This window comes from Dicentrarchus labrax, unplaced genomic scaffold (genome assembly GCF_905237075.1).
Source record: "Dicentrarchus labrax unplaced genomic scaffold, dlabrax2021, whole genome shotgun sequence".
NCBI classification, from domain to species: Eukaryota; Metazoa; Chordata; class Actinopteri; family Moronidae; genus Dicentrarchus; species Dicentrarchus labrax.
In genome coordinates this window covers 10,224,889-10,245,551 of record NW_026136707.1, presented here as the reverse complement: position 1 = coordinate 10,245,551, position 20,663 = coordinate 10,224,889, and the positions used below count along the sequence as shown (strand labels likewise).

The 20,663-nt window shown below is 40.8% G+C and overlaps 3 protein-coding genes across 3 annotated transcripts in view; 2 read left to right on the top strand and 1 right to left on the bottom strand.

Annotated features, from left to right (window-relative positions):
- Positions 1-357: 357 nt before the first annotated feature.
- On the top strand, positions 358-5,979 carry sbk3 (SH3 domain binding kinase family, member 3). Its single transcript, XM_051406140.1, has 4 exons — positions 358-824; positions 2,940-3,087; positions 3,589-3,791; positions 4,744-5,979. Exons 1-4 carry the CDS (start codon positions 819-821, stop codon positions 5,527-5,529), a joined length of 1,143 nt encoding a protein of 380 aa, XP_051262100.1. The 5' UTR covers positions 358-818; the 3' UTR covers positions 5,530-5,979.
- Positions 5,980-11,872: 5,893 nt separating this feature from the next.
- mfap5 (microfibril associated protein 5) lies at positions 11,873-15,331 on the top strand. Its single transcript, XM_051406203.1, has 7 exons — positions 11,873-11,974; positions 13,014-13,088; positions 13,200-13,232; positions 13,375-13,410; positions 13,553-13,640; positions 14,660-14,733; positions 14,816-15,331. The coding sequence occupies exons 2-7, from the start codon at positions 13,046-13,048 to the stop codon at positions 14,926-14,928; spliced, it is 387 nt and encodes a 128-aa protein (XP_051262163.1). The 5' UTR covers positions 11,873-11,974; positions 13,014-13,045; the 3' UTR covers positions 14,929-15,331.
- Positions 15,332-15,406: 75 nt separating this feature from the next.
- The window catches only part of LOC127366833 (adaptin ear-binding coat-associated protein 1-like), a 5,771-nt gene continuing 514 nt past the window's right edge, over positions 15,407-20,663 (bottom strand). The window contains exons 2-7 of the mRNA XM_051406170.1: positions 19,870-19,970; positions 19,362-19,466; positions 19,101-19,182; positions 18,895-19,003; positions 18,540-18,687; positions 15,407-17,183 (exon numbers count right to left, since the gene is read on the bottom strand). Of these exons, the coding sequence (XP_051262130.1) occupies positions 17,071-17,183; positions 18,540-18,687; positions 18,895-19,003; positions 19,101-19,182; positions 19,362-19,466; positions 19,870-19,970 (658 nt within the window). The 3' untranslated portion in view covers positions 15,407-17,070. The remainder of the gene's footprint in view (positions 17,184-18,539; positions 18,688-18,894; positions 19,004-19,100; positions 19,183-19,361; positions 19,467-19,869; positions 19,971-20,663) is intronic.

Below are 20,663 nucleotides of genomic sequence, written 5' to 3'. Positions count from 1 at the left end.
ATAGGTTTTAAAACATTATTATGCCTGCTGCATAGTTAGACAGCATAATGAGAAAGGACAGTGATATTGGACAATAAAAGGGTCAAGTGGCATGTTTGACTGTAGCCTGTAATCCCAGTAAGATTCAGGGATCATGGGTACAGCTTGTTGGCCTATTCCGATCATTCCAGCATACCTGTTGATTAAATGAGGAATCCTACACTGTGGGGGGAATTCACTGACTCAGACTGACCGAGAGGGTGAGAAAGAGAGAGAGACATGGAAAGAGAAGGGGGAAGAGGGGGTGTGTATTTGGGCAGAAAGTGAGTGACAGCTGAGGAGAGGAGAGCGATGGGTTAATGTGGTCCAACTGACTGACTGATTAGAAACGGTTGGATATTAACACTGCTGCATAGTAGGAGTTGGGGGGTGCACAGGAGAGAAGGGGGAGGTTTGACATGCCTTGTAGCTGGTTCACGCATATTTGCCAGCATAACAGACTAGAGGCAGAGGGAGAGAGAGTTGGCACAAGAGTAGGAAAAGAGAGGGAGAGAGCTCAGTGTGTCTCCCGGGGAGAGGCACACAGTCAATATCCAGGTCTCCAGTAAACATCTATGAGCCTCCTTTATAAAGCTGCTGTGCTACTGCATGGAACCACGGAGCAAAGGCAAAAAAGAAATCAGCTTCACTTCCAGTTAAATTATCAGTGCAGCCGAGGACATACAGTTGAGCTCCAGCACAGAATAGTTTAAGTGGCAGCAGTTTGTCTGAAGTTTAAGTTTTTAGATGTTGAAAAGAGCTGAGACAAAGTGAACAGAGATCAACCAACTGAACAGAAAATGACAGTAAGTATTGCACTTTATTCCTGTGAAGATAAATCAGCTGCAACACATTACATGCACACTTAAATGAGAGGTCTTATTAGTTAAGCAATATTGATAAAATCATCATATTGTGCAAACAAAAACAACAAAAACATGCATGAATGCAATTGCTTCCTGTACGTACAACTTGTTGGGGGGTTTATATATCATATGTGTGTTTTTGAAGCTATATGAGGAGATGACATGCAGACAGTGCACAAATGCATTGCTGGCTTTTTATTGCAAAATTATTCTGAGGGTGCAAATGTTTGATGGACAGTTCCATAGAGAGGATTTTCAGCTTGTAATGTTGAGCACTTGTACCGGACTTCAAATTTGTTGATGACATTAGCTCATGCGGAGCCCTTATTAAAATCACTTGTCACTTTAAAGCAAGTGCCATTTACTAATAGGGAGTTAATTAATAATCACCTCTCCTTTAAGGACATAGCATATGTCAGGAAGCTCCTGATGCAGAAAATGTTTTACATGCATCTATGACTATTAATGTATCAGAGCCACTAAATCACCAAGTCAAACTGTGACCCGCTGAAAACTCAGTCCCAAGATATTATCAAAATGTAATAAATTATATTCATATCTTTCCGCCGTGAGTGGAATGAAAAGCAGCTGGAGAATGTAATAATGTGATAACCCAAACATGTGTTAACAGCTCTGCGAATGAAACCCAACTGAGATTTGAATTCAGGAACTTAACACTTTGCTTTGAGTTCAGAACTGTGAAAAGGCAACCACGAAAATACACATACAAAATATTTTATTTAAATATCTTTTTCTTATATATGTGCATATACGTATGATATATACATATATAGATACATTACTATGTACCATAGAGTTAGAAGTACAAGCGTTGTGTTTCCAAATTTACTTTCTTTGCATTTGGAAATTCAAATGCAGCATTTTCTTAGTAAGTTTTGCTATATGTCTGATAAGTTGATGTTCTGGAGATACAAAGTGGAGAACATTGGTGCGCCAATAGAGCAGCATCAACCTGTACACCATTGATCTTGAAGCAGCCCATCATCAGCTCTATTTTAAATAGAGCTGTCTTGGTAACATCTGTGACAAACAGCACTCTCAGACTGGCTGAAACCTGCAGTCTTATTTTTGGCTGCACATCAGATCCATTTGTTTGTCGAGCAGCAACTCATAACTGAGATCCATCCATTTTTTTTTACAGCTGCTGCCATAACTCAAAAATAAATCTTAAGTGTCACATGGCACCATTTGATCTGTTATCACCTTCAGAGATTTATTGGAAAATTTCAAAGAAACATAATCAGGTCCAATAATATCTATATAATATCAATAACCACCAGGAATGTTGCATTTGTTTGTAGGAGCGTAACAGGTGTAATTTAATAAAAATGTATCTGTTGCCCACTGAGCTGAGTTACGCAACATGGAAGGTCAAAAGTAAAAATATGTCATCCTCCTGCAATCGCTTTATCTTTTGTGTTAAGCTGTGTGTGGTAACCGTTCACAGCCTTCCTAATTGGCCGGGTTATGTGGTTAGGGATCTACTTCAAAGGAAGTCATCAAGGATGTGACTGCACGGACAGTGAATGACGGATGAAAGTGAACGACAATGCCAAATGTTCTGATCGCACTGATAAGACATCACGTTGATGTTTAAAGTTTATCCCGTGTGTAGGACGATAGAGATCGTGCCAGATCGGCAGAAAGTGAACGTAACACAATATGTTCGACTCATTTCTGACAAATACATGCCGGGATAGCATGTTGATGGTATGAAACAAGAAAACAACAACCCACAAAAAGAAGTATTTGTAAAGTATTAGTATTGCAACTAATGAGATATATGAGCTTTAAAGTTGCAAGTTCCTTTTTAAAGTTGTAGGTTCAGGTAACACTTGAATATGTTCGGCCTCAGATTCAGACTTCATTCTGTGAAATCATCAACATCAACACATGACAGTCAAGCTGTAGATCTCCTTTCACCTGATGCAACTAAACTAATCATGCAATGACACTGAATAAGGATTTGTGTGTGTGTGTGTGTGTGTGTGTGTGTGTGTGTGTGTGTGTGTGTGTGTGTGTGTGTGTGAATAGGCTGTAACTGCTCAGGAACTTGACGAGCGATGTTTCCTGTCGGCGCAGTCCATGACCAGTCTGAAGGTATCCGAACACTTCCAGGTGGTAAAGCTCCTGGGAGAGGGATCCTACGGGAAGGTCATGCTAGCTGTACACAGAAAGCGAGGTTAGTGCACAACTCAAGGTTAAAGGTCATGGCAGCCTCAGACTGTTACATTTCAATTGAATCAGTCTGCAAGAGTATGAAATTGCCATTTAAATTTCCTGATGTTAATATATTTAATTAAGACTTTTCATTATGCTCTGAACTGCAGCGCATTCATCCCAGACTCAGGTTTCTTTCTAGTGAAGAATCTACACATGTTGTGAGGGGTGAGCGCTGCAGTAATGTGAGGACAGATCTGTCTTTTGATAGTGTTCACTTAACCTTTTGCGCTTCTGTTGCTGTAATGAAGTGCTTTGGTACATTCTCTGAGATAGAGTTGCGGCAACTGGGATGTAGCTGTGTAACAGAGTCGTCCCAAAGGGGAAGTTATATATGTTCGCAGTGTGAATGATGCATAACACTCACATTCCTTCAATGATGACAGCTTTTTGACAACATCGGACTAAAGCTGATTAGATGTTGTAGTATTCAACACATGCTGTCTTGATTCTTTCCTTTCAGGAACCCCTATGGCTCTGAAGTTCTTCCCTCGTCAGTCCACCTCGCTCACCTCCTTCCTGCGTGAATACAACCTCTCCCTCTCTTACTGCACCCATCCTTCTCTCACACGGGCCCTTGGCATTTTCTTTTCCACACCGTCCTACTATGTCTTTGCCCAGCAAGCTGGTCTATATGGTGACCTCTACAGTGTAATAGTATCAGAGGTCAGTCTGGCTGCTTTGTGGCATTAAACTTGCTGTTAATGTCCTGCATGGTGTGATTGTCAGGTTGGGTTGCGCCTCTGTCTCCTGGAAATTACATTTATATCATAATCATTTGTAACTGAAAAACACATTTTAAAAGAAATGTGATGCCACCCAGATTATGTTTTTTATCAACAAAACAAGGAGAGCTTTTCAATGAATGTATCTTGCAAGTCGCAAAGTGTTGATATCAAACACATCTTAATGATGTTTACTGAAAATGTATTTCAGTTGTTTTTGCTGGAAATATCCACAATAGTTTCATCTCGCACCAACGCAAACATAAGAACAATTGTTTTTTGCACTCACAGTACTCGGTTAAAGTTAGGGAAAGATTGTGGTGTTAGGGTTTAAAGCAAAGGAGAAACTTGTTTAGTTTATCAAGATTTAATCAAACCTGCTATCTTTTCCTAACCTTAACCAAAGAACAAAATACTTTCTTCACTGTAAAAATATTACCTGGACATAATCCAAACAATAAATATGTAATAAATGTAATTTCAAGAAGACAAGGTTCTAGATTAATGTCTGCATGACAATTTGAATCAAATGCAACGTTGTTGCAGTTCAAAAGCATTACACTTTAAGCCTGCATGGAAAAAGTAAATGTGCTGACCGTGTCGTTTGCAGACCTGCTTGATAAAGGGCTTCCAGCCTGCCCTCTTCTGTGTCTGTGTCACTGCCAGTAACCTAATAGAGTAGTGATAAGTATAAGGGCACCCTGCTCTCACTGAATGAAGTGGAGGTACATGAAGTAAAGCAGGGGCTTCCAAGAGCGTCATCAACCATTTTGGTGACGCAGATTTTGTTTGTCTTTGTGCCAGCGATGCAGTGTTAACCAGACCAATTTTAATCTCCTATGAAATGTTGTAATAAATTAAAGAGAGTATGTTTTCTGGTCTTTCTGTTTCAGGTTGGGCTGGATGAAGAGCATGTCCAGAGGGTGATGTCCCAGCTGAGCGGAGCCGTCACACATCTCCACTCCCTGGGCTTTGTCCACCGTGACATCAAACCTGAGAATATCTTCCTGTGTGACAGCTCCTGTCGCTGGGTCAAACTGGGTGACTTTGGCCTCACCCGGGCCATCGGCTCCACTGTTCGCGCTGTCTGGTATGAGTCGCCCTTCTGTACTCCTGAGGTGGAACCTGTCAAGGAAGCCGAGAGGGAGATGGAGAGGAGGGTGTGTGAGGGGAATGAAGAAGAGATGGAGGACATTTGGATAACAGTGGAGCCCAGTATGGACAGCTGGGCCCTCGGTGTACTTGTCTACTGCCTCTTAACTGGCTGCTTCCCCTGGGAGGAGAGCACCAGTGATGACCGTGGCTACCGCAGATACAAGGAGTGGTTCAACCGCGAGGCTGAAAAAGAGGAGAACATCAGGGACGGTGAGTGGATTGGTGAGGAGGAAATAGACAGTTACACAATCATGAATGAAAACCAAAGGGACAACCCTCCTCCTTCACAGTTTGAGGGCCTCAGCCCACTAGTGATGACTCTTTTGAAAGAACTGCTCCACCCTGAGCCCAAACACAGAGGGAATCCAGAGGAGATCCTGAGCTACCTGGGAGGGCCATGGCTGATGGAGACAGAGAGAGCGGAGAAGAGGAAGGCAGAGGAGGCAGAGAAGGAGGCCAGAATAATAAGAGAGGGAGGTGGGGTAGCGGAGGAGCTGGTGAGGGAAGGAAGAGGGGAGAGATAAGCTTTGTCTTTATAAAATTGTTTCAAGACAGTTTTGTTTTTTTTAAATTGATATAACATGTTTGGTATTATGCTGCAATGTGTTAGAATAAAGATTCAGTCTGATACAAACATAAACTCTATCAGGTGCTATATTTTCATAATTTTTTATAAATATCCTTACTAAAGTTACAGTTACTTTCATTGTTGTATAGAGTCCAGCGTGTGTGTGTGTGTGTGTGTGTGTGTGTGTGTGTGTGTGTGTGTGTGTGTGTGTGTGTGTGTGTGTGTGTGTGTGTGTGTGTGTGTGTGTGTGTGTGTGTGTATGTGTGCATGTCTTAATGAGAAGAGTCTGCAGATAATAAGAAATGTTTGATGTTTGAAACTACAAGTTGTATAGCAGTGCCTTTAAAAGTCTGTATTGGAATAGTTGTCTAAATAAAATAAACTCCTTGTATTTGTCTGAACCTTTCATGAGATACAGTTCATGAGTTACACATTTGAAGTCAAGTCAATTTTATTTAAATGGTGCAAAATCACACAATTAAGACAAATTATGTTTTAAAATGGCACTTCAAGATGAGGCAGCTTGTTGTGTTTTGGTTCATATACAGTTTAAATCTGTAGATGAGCCTTTGAAAACACCATAATGCTGTGCTGTAAGGACAACTCCCTCTGCTGCTTCTCGGCTATTGTCACACAACCTCACTTCAGGGTCCCGGATTGCTTTTGACTGAAATATCAGTGTTTCTGATGGTGCATAGGAGGAGATCAGGATATTTTAAACAAAACAAATTAAAGGTTAAAAAAGTTGGACTATAATTGTACTAATAAACCTAATAATGTAAAGATAAGCTTAGTAAACCAAATAAATGATTTAATAATGTTGTAATAACTAATTTTATAATGAACTCTAATACAACTGCCTATACATGAATATATAATATATCTTATCCTATAAATCAGAAACATTTGCTTGATGTATCAGTATAGTTTCCTTCCAACATTACCTGCTGTATTTTTTAACCAACACTTTAATTAATAAAGACAATTTTTTAACATAATTTACTTTTTAGTTATGTGTAAATAATGAAATAAAGAATAAATTATTTATATATAATCATAGAGAACTTGTGAAACTTTTACAGGAGACTCTGGAAAGGTATACCTATGGTGACATCTTTGACGTGGTGAGGCAACAGGTGCTGCTGAACACAAGAAGCATATCTAAAATTGGACTGAACAATACAGCCTGATAGTGATACCAGCATGATCTTCTTCCAAGTGTGCATGATGCAAACCCCAGACATACTACCTGCAGCAGGAGAGACGTGCCATTTATTCACACTGCCAATTACTTGAAGCCAAAATGACCTTTATTTAATATATATCACTGTACTTGGATACATGATTGATTGACATGTTGACAGTGAAACAAACCTCACGTGAAATGGAGGCACATGGCAGGTTGACCTCCATATTGTTCCAGGAGATATTTGTCCTACATCTGTCAAAGAGGACAATAACTGGTTGAAAAATCACCAGCATTCCTGTTACTGAGCCCCGAAGAGAATGCTTTGGTATTGCTTGTAGCCACTTTGTGAACTTTTGCCACCATTGAATCCTGCTATGATGTTAACAACTATCTACTAATGTAGATGCCAAGAACATAGCATCAAGAAAATATTAAAATACACCTTCAAAATTAACTCTGGCTCGCAACAGATGGAGTTGAGTTTACCTCTACTGCAATAATTGAAAGGAAAGAAAATCATGTTCACTGTTTGCAACGTGCACAATATCTCAGTTTCAGTTTGGAGTGGATCCCTGTTGGTAGCAAGCTGCTAATGTGCAGTGCAGTTGTGTGTGTATGTCAGTAGGGACTGTGCTAACCCCTGCTAAGGGCCACTCCAGATGGACTTATAAATAGACCCCAGACCCATCTATTTACACGCTGTGCACATCATCACCTCCCCATGACTATCTGCACTCCACAGCTCTCCAAATGCAAAAGTCAGGCTGCCTTGGCGCCCGCAGGCCTGTAACAGCACAATCTGATGGAACACTCTGACCCATCTTGCCTGTTAACTCCCTCGTCTCTGCTCTGTTTTTATCTCCGGCCCACCTGCTGATTACTTTTCCCTTGCGTTGCTCCTCTCATGCCACTTGAGCCTTGTCTTTGTCTTTCATCTGTGCTTCTGTGATCATTTCTACTTTATGCAACCATGGCAGCTGGCTCCCTTTCAGTCAGTCCCTCCCTGGATCGGGTGACTAGATCACAACAATCCAAATGTGGGACAAACATTTTTTTTGTGAGGGACAATGTAGGATCACTTCTGTGAAATAGTCAAAAGGTTTGATACATCTATCCAACTGGAAAAGTAAACATCTCTATTTTGCCCCTTAGCTTGTAACATATCTAAGCTTTGGTTGATTATGTAGCACAGAATAGACTATGTTTTACAGGTTATGTCCTTAGCATGTGAAGTACTTTAATGCAACTTTCTCAACTTCCATGCAGAGTAAATACAGTAAACATAAAAGGAAGCATGCACCGGCTTCTTTCTTATAACTGTATTTCCTTTTCTTTGTGGTATTTACCATCATATTCCGCCTAAATCTTCATAGCTTGTGACTTTGTGGTGACTCAAAATGTTCCATCCTGGGCGTGGCGTAGCAAAGACAGGGACAGATCATAATCTGCACTTGATTGATATCAAACACAGCCCTGTGATGACAGCCTGCCCTGCTTTCTTCACAACTATTTGATACAATTGATTTTAGAAAAGCACCTGTCATAGAGTGGTTTAACATTTGAAAACTAGAACCAATCAAAATGTGGGACACGGGACGTGGGATAGAAATGCTGTGCAGTACCACGCTCCTCTCACGTCCCCAGTAACATGAACCAACAGCTACTTATTTAGCTGTGTCCCATAGTACAGTATGTTTACATTAAAACACTCAGGACATCTCCTTTAGTAACAGTTATTTGGTATGTGCTGTTTTCTGGGAAACAGACAAACAAGGCTCATGTGACACTTGGGTGGGGAGTTAATGGAGGACCACAGTCTGACAAATGGAAACACATGGTGCGGACCACAGAGACAATAGAGTGCCAACACAAAGATGCTAATCGAGGTGCAAAGCTGTTCGAAGTCCATGAGGACAGAGAGCAGGGATGATGAATACAGGAAAAACAAGGACAGTTTTACATGTGCGCTGCCGGTCCTAACTAATATCACAGAGCTCATTTGACTTTAAATCATGTTTGTTCTTCCAAGTCACGACAGACCTTTAAACATTTGTGAAGATGAAAGACACACTGCCCACTCTCGAAACCCGAGAACATCGGATTTAGATTTATAATGTCAGCGAGAATCGTATTTCATGCTACCACTAATGAATGAAGCTGACTTTGGCACAAAAGTTTAAACTTCTAGAAGGTCTGCACGGTGCCACATTCACTGCTGATAAAGCATCTTCAAAATGTATATTTCATATCTTTCATAAGTTACCTTGTTTCTGTCTTTAGAGCGAGAGCGTTTCATGTTCTTTTATTCATATGTTTATGGGCCGTGTGGATGAGGGACGGGGAAACCAGCTGGAAAATTACGTTAGATGAAACAGATATTTAGACAGATATCTGATAAAAGATGTCACATGATGTGAGAATGATAGCTGCAAAGACAGATGCTGGTATAAGAGCCAGATTGATGATGTGAGAGGGGAGCAAATAAAAAGTTCATATGGCCTAATGTCTGAAATGTATCCCCACAGCGAATCAAAACACTTCATCATGGCCTTGATTTTCCACCCCACACCCACAGCCTTCTCTGTTACCTGGCTGCTTGTTAAGGTTCGATTACTTTAATTGCTTAACCAGAAGTGAGAGGGATGATATTGATTCTCTAGAAGAGCCTCAAATTATCACTTTTGCAGAGCGAGAAGTGCTGATTGGAAACACTGGATCTAGTAGTATGTCGGGAGTGAGCAGTTACTGAGAACTGCAATGTGCTAATGGGAGAGTTCATTTGCTGCTGTGTTTGTGTGTGTGGGTGTGTGTATTTGTGTGTGCGCCTGTATTGCTATCTTTAAGTTTTAAAACACAGTGTGGACATTTCTGCATTGTGAGGATATTTTGGTCAGTCCTTACTACTTCAAACGTCTTGCATTGGAAATAGTACATGAAAAATGTCAGCTGGTTGAAATGCAGAGACAGTAAGAGAGAAGCAGAGTGAAGGAGGGGTGTGCTGGGTCAGAAGGAGGTTGATGAGAGAGCATACTGTGCTGTAGAGCTGGCATGCCTCATGCATCGGCATCCAACTAATAAACAGGTTGGGAGATTATCATGTGTTTACTATCTGGCATGTTTGCTGTTTACCGTTCTGCGTTGCTTTCCCGCTCCCCCACCACCTGACTCTTTTACTCCACTGTTCCATTTCCTCTCTTTCTTCATGTTTGCCCCTCTCAGCTCTGCTTTCCCCTCACGTCGGAGCAGCGTGAGCAGAGTGGCAGGTTGATGTGTTCAAAGGATTGATCGTCCCTCTTGGCTCCTCTCCTCCTCTCTTTTGCTTACACTGCCTCCATCTGTCAAGCTGTCATCGGACTTGCCCAGTCGACCTTGTTAGGGCCACCCTACCGGCACACACCCTGGAGTCCGTGTAGCCCCGATATGTCAAGGGGATGATGAGTGTCTCCCTCTTGAACCGACTACGCCAGTGAGAGTTTTGCCGTGTGTGACTTCAGTGGTATGCATAGCAATATTTATATTAGTCAAGTCTATGGAAGCCATTGCAGAGTCAAGTTTCCCTCCCAATGCAGCTCCCAGTCCGAATGAAAAGGCATCTTTTCAACACAAAGAGCCCCTGAGACAAAGGGTCAAGAACTAAGGCCTTGATAGTCACTTTCATCTTTTCACAGATAACCACTTGGGATATTTGAAGGACAGGTTATGTAAACTTATTATTAAGGAATTGGTGGTTAATGATGACAGACACATATATAGTTATGTATACATGCACACATAAACTGTCTACAAAATTGGTTTAAATCCTTTATACTCCAATGTTGACGTTAACAATTAATTGAATTGTGTGAGATTTAATATGATCTATTTCTAGTCCTTTCAGACATAGTCTTGAGAGACAACAATGAAAAGTAGACGTTATGTAAGTAAGTAAGTTGAGAGACACAGTGTAAATACCTTGGGCTTATCATGGATCACAGTCTTTCTTATGATCCAGTTAGGTCAACTGAGCAAATACGTATGCAGAGAAATGTAATCTTGTATAACTTAGTTTTGTGCTTATTTTACAAATATCTTATTGAAGTCATCACCTGTAAATGTACAATATTCCAAAACCACACAGGAATAAATAAAGATGCTAAAAATCACACAATTACAATGGCGTCTGTAAAAGCAGACAAGGTTTCCTCCAACATTTCACCTTCTTTAACTTGTGTTTTAACCACTTTCCCTCAAAGTATACATTCTCAAAATAAGAACAAAACAAGCAAGATTTATTCTTGTAAACTGCGAATGCATTAACTGATTAATAGTTTACTCTATAAAATGTCAGAAAATAGAAACACATACCCATCACAATTTCCTAGAACCCAAGGTGACCTCTTCAATTGTCCCTTTTTCTCCCAAACACAAAGATATTCAGTTTCCAGTGATATAAAACCGAGTTTAGAAAATATTTGGTGTTTTTACTTAATAAATATCTTAACCATGATTAACCAGGTATTAACATCTTTAGAAATGTTGTAGGGACCAACTAATCAATTAGGGGAGTGAAACATTGGCTGTCACTGATTATAATTACAGGGATTACCTGGGTTATCATACACATAATCAAAGACCTTTATTCACTTGATAATATTGACTGTATCAGTTCACAAACTTTTTTGACTAACCCTGGCATCAGAGTCCAAAGACCATATTCTATGTGCACTGCTCCATCTGCAGGTTATATTAAGAAGCACAAAAGTGAAATTTGAGGCCCACTGTGGTTGGATGCCTCTGTTCAATTCATTCATTTCATATTTCATTTTCTCCATTAATACGACAACAAATCCAAGCAGATTCCAAGAGAAACGTGACTTGCTGAGAAAAGAAAAATACATGCTCTTACAACAAAAGTAGAAAATATAGTCAGACAAGCCTGCATCTCTGACCTCAATATCTTAAATACAGTCATTGGTATCTTTACATATGTGAGTACAATGACTTAGAACTATTTAAAAAGGGTATTATGGTCAATAAAAGTCTTTTGTCATGTGTGGTTTTTTTTTTTTTTGTTTTTTTACTGAATTGGGGCAGGAAAAAAAAAGTAAAAAAGCAAAAAAACTATGATGGTTAGGGGAGGGGGAGGAGGAGGAGGGAGGAGAGGGAAGGAGGGGAAAGAAGGGAAGACAAAAGATTCATAAAACTAAAGCAGTTGTGGACGACAGCAAAAGTTGTGAGTACGAGTTAATTATGTTTCTTTTTCACCTGATTTTAACACATACTGTAGGAAATGCACAGAGGAGCAGCTGCACATGCAGGATATCTCACATCCAAATATATTAATGGAGGGATATTTCCTAATGATTAGATCTAAACATGAAATGTGAAGAGTGAATGCTTGGCTGATTAACTGATTCACTTCAGTATTGAGATTGTATTGCTATGTGATGAGTGGTTGCATACAGAGTTCAGGAAGTACAAGAAGGGAAAAACATGTCACTCTCACAAACAGATCAACAGAGGCATGCACAGAGCTAAACCCGGACAATCCAGAGTTTTCAATTCAGTAATTGAAAATGTATGACTCTGGGATTATCGGAGCAGAAAAAACACAGCTTGTGACAAAATTGTGATGCTCAAAAAGGGTGCTAGTGATGATCGTACAGTTGGAAAGCAGTGATATGTTCTATGAAAAGAAAGCTGGAAAAGAATGTGCGACTGTAACAGAGGAGGGGCGGAGGGGTGCTCAAATAGGGCACACAAAAAAACACATTCTTTTGAGAGAACTCACGTCTTGGACTCCAAAGTTACACTGACACATCACGAGAGGAATGATGCAGGGTGGGAGAGAAGGAGAAAGAGCAGGAAAAGGAGTGAGTGAAAGAAGAAAAACACATTTTCACAGGTAGAAAGTGTCATTTAAAACGTTTTTTTTAATAGTTGCTCCACTGCCACTTTTATCTAGTTGTTTACAAGCAGTCCAAAGTATACAAGAATATACTGTATAACAGATTATTCCACAGCAAAATGACATCAGGCACTCTTCTATAACGATGACAACTTGTCTGTTAACCAAAACACAGCACTACGCTCTGTGTTTTTAGCTGGAGCAAAGCTTTGGGGAAAACATTACAGTGGCCTGGAACGTTGGGAGCATTTATATGCAATGAGATTAAAGGAAACATAAACAGCACAAAAATGTTGAGTGAGGATATTGAACAGTTCCACTCTGTTAAATCACCCTGACTCTTTTCCTCTTCGGTTTCCTCCAGCTCGTAAAGCTAACCTCGTACAAGTTGAAGGAATGGGCAGCCTTCCAGTGGTCCTGCTCCTCTGCAGTTTCCACGGTAACGCTGCCAAACAGAACACACAAATCATCTTGTTTAATTATGGTTGAGTCGCTGTGTGTTTGTTTTTATGCCGCGAAACACTCCCCTCATGTGGTTTCTGTTCCACAGCGCTCACAGCTGTAGCCCAAACCCAGCAGGATGGTAATGTTCTTCTCCTCATAAGTCACACTTTTGATCAGGACGAGTTCTGTTGCATGACATCTGTCCGTCTGTGAGTCACTGCAATGGGTCACTGGTGGGATGTGTTCCCAATCTTATTGTGTTTTCCTTTCCTTGTTTCTAGAGAGCACTGAGGCACCTGCAGGCACCTTGCCAGCAAGTGAGTGACAGCAGATTGAAGATGACCTCTGAACTGCTTCTCAGGAGGCCCCCGCGAACTGCTGGGACAACGTTTTGTGTGCTTCATCTCGTCATTGTGACGGATCCAATTTCAATATGTCATGTATCTTCTGTCTCTGCAGACTGTAGGGAGGAGATGTATCCTTGCACCAGGATGTACTCAGTTCACCGGCCCGTCAAGAGATGTATTGGTGGTCTTTGTCTCTACAGGTGATCTTTTTGAATCTAGCAGTGAATGTGCATAGCGTCATTTGTGATAGTTTCTTGAGCGCACATGATGCAGAGATCAGAAGTCGATTAAGCACTCAGACCCTTTACTAAAGTGAAAGCAGTGACACCACAATGTAAAAATACTCAAGTACACATGTAATTTAATTTAAAGCCCCCTGAGTTTTTGTCTATGACATGGAATATTCATGACTAAATGAGCACATCAAACACATCCTTAGAGGGTTATTGTGAATTTAACACTAATCTGCTTCATCAGGACTGTGTGGGTGTGGTTTCATCACATTTTGCCTGTCAACCTGAGCATAAAAAAACTCAGCTGTCATCAGATTTGGATTCAAATGTCGCTAAACTCGGATTGGTGCACAGATGTATGTGACATAACCTATTTCCAACTGAACCGTCACGCACTTGGAAGCAGTGAGAACAGCAGAGACAAAAGCAGAAATGCAGAAATCTCTCATGTGAAACAACCAAAACTGTTCTAACTGAAGAAAACAGTGAGTTCACGTCAGACTCTGTTGCTCAGGATAAGAACCCGAGTTAGGGTCTTCATTAAAGTAATTAACAACTAAATGTACTACTACAACTTAAAGTACTCATTATGCAGCAGAATATCCCCAGTTGGGGGTTTTGATAGTAAAAATTGTATTTTTGGATTATGATGGATGCATCAAGCAACATTTTAATGCTGTAACTAGTCCAGGTGGAGCTAATTTTCACTACTTTATTTACTGTTGGTCAATTTAATCTTACAAATTCCCCATAAACTAACCATATTTTGTCTGTAAATCTGCAAAGCAACAATTACTACAAGCAGATAAATACAGTGGAGTGAACTGCAAAACAAATTGTAAATACTTTGAGTAAGTACCTCAACCTGATGTTCCACTGCTGGTAGGATCAGTCTTTAAATGTTTTCGTTACTGTTAGTTACTCAAACGGTGTCACTACTACAGTTCTTTAACAATACTCATGATGCTATTATATTTCTGATGCAGCCTTCCTCGTGTCTATGTGATCAACAATGAGATCTGCATGAGGACAGTATGCCAGCAGGATGAGCTTCTGAAAGGTGAGACACTCAAGTCAAACAAACATGAAGTTGAGTGCGTGATCGCGCATTTACACAAATCTGTGTCTTTCGCACATTACAGCCGAACTGTGCAGAGAGTTGTCCGGGTGGCCCAGGCGTGTCGAGAGGTCATCTAATAGGAAACGCTGTCGCAATCGCCGTAGCAACCCCAAAACCTGGGCAAACAAGGCCTGATGTGTCCACCGGTGAGGATGGAGCCCCTCAGAGACCAAAACCAGAAGCGTTGTCATAAAAACAGCCCATAACACCATAAATCCACCACTCAGCACCTGGGGGTCTCATTCTTTCTTTTTCACACATACACACAAGTGAGCTGAGTCATATCTATCTTTATGTATTAGTCTTTTGTGTGTGAACGCTGAACGTGTGCTCATTTCTGTATGTTGTTAGACACAGATCATGTCTTCCATGGTTTACGACCCATTTAAGGTACTGTAGTAATGGGCCTATAGCAGCACTGAGTCATTTCATTGTACAAAGAAAGACCCACTCTGTTGTGGATTGTAAGGTACTCATTCACAATCCAGTATTACGTGCACTATTGTATCCAAGAAAATAAAACTACATTTGTTCACGAGTTATTCCTCCGTTGGTTTGTTCTTTTTCACTCTGTTGATTTAGGAGGGAAAAAAACAACAAAAACAAATAAACATTATGGTCATAGAGTGATATCTTTATGTTTTTCTTTGCATATTCATTTCCATATACATTTCCGTACACATATACAGTTTGAATAACAAGTAACATTTGGGAGAGATGCATATAATTTAAACAGTAAACAAACACTGACAAACATTGTTAGGGCTTTACACTCACACAATCTCTCTGTGCTCCAATCATCATCCATCATCACACCACTTGTCGTCTGTCACAACCTTATATATACTGTCAATGGTCACAACACATCTGCATGTGATACCAGTGCAACATAATCCATCTCTCGCTACGTAACAATATCACAACAAAAACACTGCATCAAACACCGACTAGCTTGGTCCCACATTGCATTTGTCTGCATCAGAATACCATTAATAACATCACATCTTAACATGGAATTGAAGTTCACAGTTAAAACTCAATTGCACAGTACAACATGCTGCGGTTGAGGTCTACGACCCGATCACCTCCTCGTAAGGAATTGAGAAGATAAAGCCCTCCCAAGACAGCCGGGACGGCGCAGAAACAGACTTATTCATCGAGCAGGAGCGGGATCATGACCTAAATGACTCACCAGTCACAGCTTTAACAGCTGTGCTGAGTAGAGATGACATAACATGGACTAAATCGTCTCTCTTTCCCCTTGAGGCAAAGATAAAAGCACTTGATGCCTCTCTTCCTTTTGGTAACACCCAATCACATCCAACATTCCTAATCACCCTGTCTCTTTGTACTGATCTACAGTTAAAATAATGCAAACTGTGCCCAGGACCCATCCCCAGTGAAATTTGTGTTCAACAGCTGCAGCTCAATTTGACATATCTCGCAAAAAGGATGCTGTAGAGTCACAAGAGCCCACTAGAGAGTGCTAGAGAGCACAACTATTCTGTAAACCAGCTACAACTTAACATATTTCTTTCAAGTTAAATCATTTTGTGGTAAACTTCACTATAACCTAAGTCTAAGATTTGAACAGTCCCTGTGTTAAATTCAGATTTTATGCATTACTAACTACATAGACAGACTAGACTGCCAGTCAGTGCATATAGTCAGTCCCACTGCTGGGGACTTGGAGAGAAATAAGCTACAGTACGTACAGGTGACAACACCAATGACAATAATTACAAACTACTGACAATATATACATTTAAAATAAATATTCTCTGTACATAAAATTCATTCATTATAATATTTTACTAGATTTCATCATCAGATGTTTCTGATTATGTCTCCCTTAGTCATACTTTTAATATGTATACTCTAATAGAGAAATGAGCAAAAAAAAAAAAAAAAACAGAGGAGGAGAAAGACGGACAAGGCAGAATTCAAACAAGGGAAAGTAAACTAGAGAGCTAGAGTGGATATCTAGAAGGAGTAAAGCAAGAGGATCCCCATGAGGACGGGGAGGGAGAGTAGGCGGAGATGGCTTATAGGTTTAAATCTTTTAAATTAAGACTGGACTGTGAGGTCTGGGTGCATCTCTGGCTAAGAACAGAAGCCATGAGGAACTGAACTAAAACAAAACTAACTCGTACAGGGGGTTACCCTGCTTGGCAGGGAGAGATACGGGACCCCATAATGGGGAAAATGAACTTGCAAAAAAGTGCTGCATAAATTTACAGAGAGATAACAGGGAGAAAAAACAAAATCAATCTCTCCTCACTTTGGGGATACAGAGTCAAAATCTCCCCACAGGTCAGAGCTGGCTGTGGTGGCGGGGTCGGATGGAGCCGCTGAGTTGGAGTTACTGGAGTCCAGGTCTAGCAAAAAACCTGGTGGTTAAAAAATAAAACAGAAACATAATGCACCTCTGTCAAAGTAACACAAATATAGATTTCTGATGTTGTTTCTAATCAGTCTGAGAATTCAGCATTTAAAGAAATGTATTGTGAATTCTACTAATAGATAGCAAGAAAAGCTTACAAGCGATTTGACCTGCTGTTAAGTCTGAAGAAGTTTTTTAGCTAAAGGGTTGATTCATACAAAGGTAGTTTACCATACTGGTATGAAGCCATGCAGATACTTTCAGTATCATATGCTGAGGTTTTGAGATATCAACCTCAGAAACTTCCGCCGCCCCCCGAACACAATTGAGGCTAATAGAACTTCATTTGTGCAGCTTAAAGCACTGAATACATTACAACCGAGGCAATCAAACAGTCTCCCATTTACTCTGGATAATCCACACACCTTGTTGTTTCTTCTGGACTATTTCTGTGGTAGAGAGTGGATCCAATGAAAACTGAAAACATTTGTGGAGAGATAAACTGCTGCTGAACTTTTCAAATGTGTTTTCCATGTTTTAAGCATCACAACCAAACATCCATTCACCTCCATTGTATTCAAATGGCTGCAGACATCTGAGACAAACCTCAACACGTGAAACCGAAACGATGTGCACGGCTAGTTAGCACGCACGTGGACGAATATGACACTTCTTTGTTAGAAGATAAATTGATGTGATTTGCAGCGTCAACACATCTATACTACGAAGGGCCAGAGAGGAGAGGGGCAACCATCATTTTCTTTTAAGCAGAATAAAATAAATTCCTGTATTTTCCAACTGGAGTCTACCTCACAGTTTTGGCTAGTATTCCTGCAGCTCAACATAACATTGCACTCAACACTTTGACAGTAAAGACTGGATACAAGTGCTCCACTGGGAACAGCTTTACAACAGATCCCAGTGGAAATACAAGCTTTCAACGACGGATGTACTTTCCTCTGCTTTATACGACTGCACTATCTCTATAGTAACAGAGGTGAGTACAATGTTTACCCATAGATATGTTCACCAAAAGAACAATTTATCTCCAATTTTTCTGTTCTCGTGATCTTGAGGAATACATTTTCTGATGTCAACATAACACTTTTTAGGATCAATAACTGCATAATTTTTCCAACTTCTCATAATCTTTATACACAGTTTTTATTGTGTGATCTCGATGCAACAAGCTATCAAATAGTCAATCAATAGTTTTCTCGTGATTAATAATTATTTGGTGATTACAGATCGACATCACAATGTGTTTATTATCCAGATTACGAGAAAACAAAACACGAGACAGACCGTAATTCAAGTAGGTGCATGCTCTCTCCATCTCCCCGCACTGAAGTGTTACACCTACCAGTGTCACTTCCTCCAGCAGACGGTTGTGTGTTATGATTGGTAGATCTGGATGATGGGGGTGGAGCTAACTTGCCCCCAGGTGGAGGTGGCAGAAGCCCAAAGCCACCTGAACTCTGCGGACGAGACCTGTCCTTCTTTTTTGATTGCTGGAAAAAAATATTTAATTAGGGAAACAGAAACAGAGTTTACAGATTGCTTGTCCACAAAGCAGAGAGGTAGCCTGAGTTTGAGGCTCAAAGTTAAACCCTGATCACAAATTAATTCTCCACTGTCACATGGTTTCATCTTAAATCGTAGCATACATTTGGTGGTTCCTACTCCTCAAACCTTACATTTAATGAAAATAAGGTTACCCCAATATTGAGAGTAATGGTCTGTCCTTCTTTGAAGCCCAGGTCTAGTTTAGGAGTAGAGTCTGGAGCCTGCGCCTGCTTAATAAATTCAGTTTCCTGTTTCACCCACCTGGAAGGAGGGAGACAAACAAACGGATGAAAGATAGTTCAATAAATCACTCCTGAATTAGCTTTGATTCATGACACACTAGGAAGCAGCTGCATACTTGAAGTGATCCTGAAGCGCAACGTTGAAGTCAAAGGCATCGCCTCGGTCTCCAAACCCAATGCCTATGAATGCACTGCGCCCTAAATGAACACAACAATCAAGGGTTTAGTAAAGGATACGCAAGGTAGTACATACTAAACCTATGAGCGTCTCAGTAAACTGTAAAAATAACTACGTGCCTGTGCTTTGGAGCATTGTCCTCTAAATTATGAGCACATTTACTGAATATTTATGGCTTAACAACAAACTGTTTACCCACCGTTGTCATCCTGGATGCGGAGCACAAAGTAACGGCTTGAGTCACTGACCGTCTCCATTGCGATGCCAGGGTACTCGTCCAATGGCGCTTGGGCAAACAGCTCCCCTGCAGGTTGAAACAAAAGAAATGTGTTCATTTATCTATTTGGCAAAAGGCTCCAGTCACTAAGCCAAAAACTCAACTAAAACAGATTTAAAATAGAAATGAAATGTTTTTCCTGTGTAAGAATAAAATATGTAAGGTGGATTCTAGTCAGGTCTAGTTAAACAGGCCAATTTAAGGTACAATCTGAGGACAACAGGGATGCACAGAAAGAGACAGAAATATCATCAGCCTGTCTGCTTCAAAATAATCGGCCTGGACGTGGGCTGGGTCACCTTGTAATAGATGAGTAACAGAGAGGAAGGGGGGGGGTTGATGGCATACAAGGAGACTACACAGCGAAATGATTTACAACAGTGGCAGTGCCGGTAAACAACGGCAACTGTCCTGTCTGCTGCTCTCTCACCAGAGATTTTGTCTTCCAATTTCACGTAGGCCACATTGCCTCGGGCCGTCACACGCATACGTCCCGTCCAGTCAGGAGCATCCAGCTTCCAATCGGCAGCCCTGGGACACAAACACAGAGGGGACATCAGGGAGACAGAGCGGCGTAGGTGAAGTGGTGATGGCCGTCTATTGAGGCTGATGTTGCGTTTTGTGTGTTATTGTTATGATCCGTCGCACACTCTCACACACTCTCGCTCTGCGTTGGGTTATTCTCTACGTGAAGAGGAACGTGACTAAGGCATCAGACGGTCATTTTTGCTGAGACCTAAGGCTGCTGTATTACATCATCACCCTTACTCACTATACATATGGTCACTGGCTAACCAATCATGGGTCTGAAGGGATCTCAGGCCTGTGCTACTGTTTGGTTAGTGATGTAGTCCACTCAGATGCAGCTGTAGTGGGTCAGGTTGGAGCACCAGCCAATAGAAAATGGGGTAAACAATTCAATGTCAACTTAAATGCATAGAGAGGGGGGGGGTAGTTGGGTGCTGACTTGCAGTTGGATTACCCATGTTATGAGCCTTGTTATGAAACAGCACTGACACTGCTTTAGTGTCCTTGAGCAAGGCGTATTTACACCTTCTGGGGATGCTGTTCTGCTTTACCACCTAAACCTAAATACTTAAAGGTCAGACGAGAAGAAGTGGGGAATGTCTGGAGCACAATAAAGAACCGTTACCGAGCTAATCACTCAGAGTTTTTTCAGCAGGGCAGGCATTATTTATCGTGCCATAGGCAGAAAGCATATAA

What these genes read in the sequence shown, in the direction of transcription:
- sbk3 (XM_051406140.1), top strand. An exon ending in AGCTGTACACAGAAAGCGAG is followed by an intron (nt 3,088 to 3,588) that starts GTTAGTGCACAA and finishes CTTTCCTTTCAG; the next exon opens with GAACCCCTATGGCTCTGAAG. An exon ending in ACAGTGTAATAGTATCAGAG is followed by an intron (nt 3,792 to 4,743) that starts GTCAGTCTGGCT and finishes TTTCTGTTTCAG; the next exon opens with GTTGGGCTGGATGAAGAGCA.
- mfap5 (XM_051406203.1), top strand. Translation starts at nt 13,046, where the DNA reads ATGGGCAGCCTTCCAGTGGTCCTGCTCCTCTGCAGTTTCCACG. An exon ending in GCTCCTCTGCAGTTTCCACG is followed by an intron (nt 13,089 to 13,199) that starts GTAACGCTGCCA and finishes TCTGTTCCACAG; the next exon opens with CGCTCACAGCTGTAGCCCAA. An exon ending in GGTGGTCTTTGTCTCTACAG is followed by an intron (nt 13,641 to 14,659) that starts GTGATCTTTTTG and finishes TTTCTGATGCAG; the next exon opens with CCTTCCTCGTGTCTATGTGA.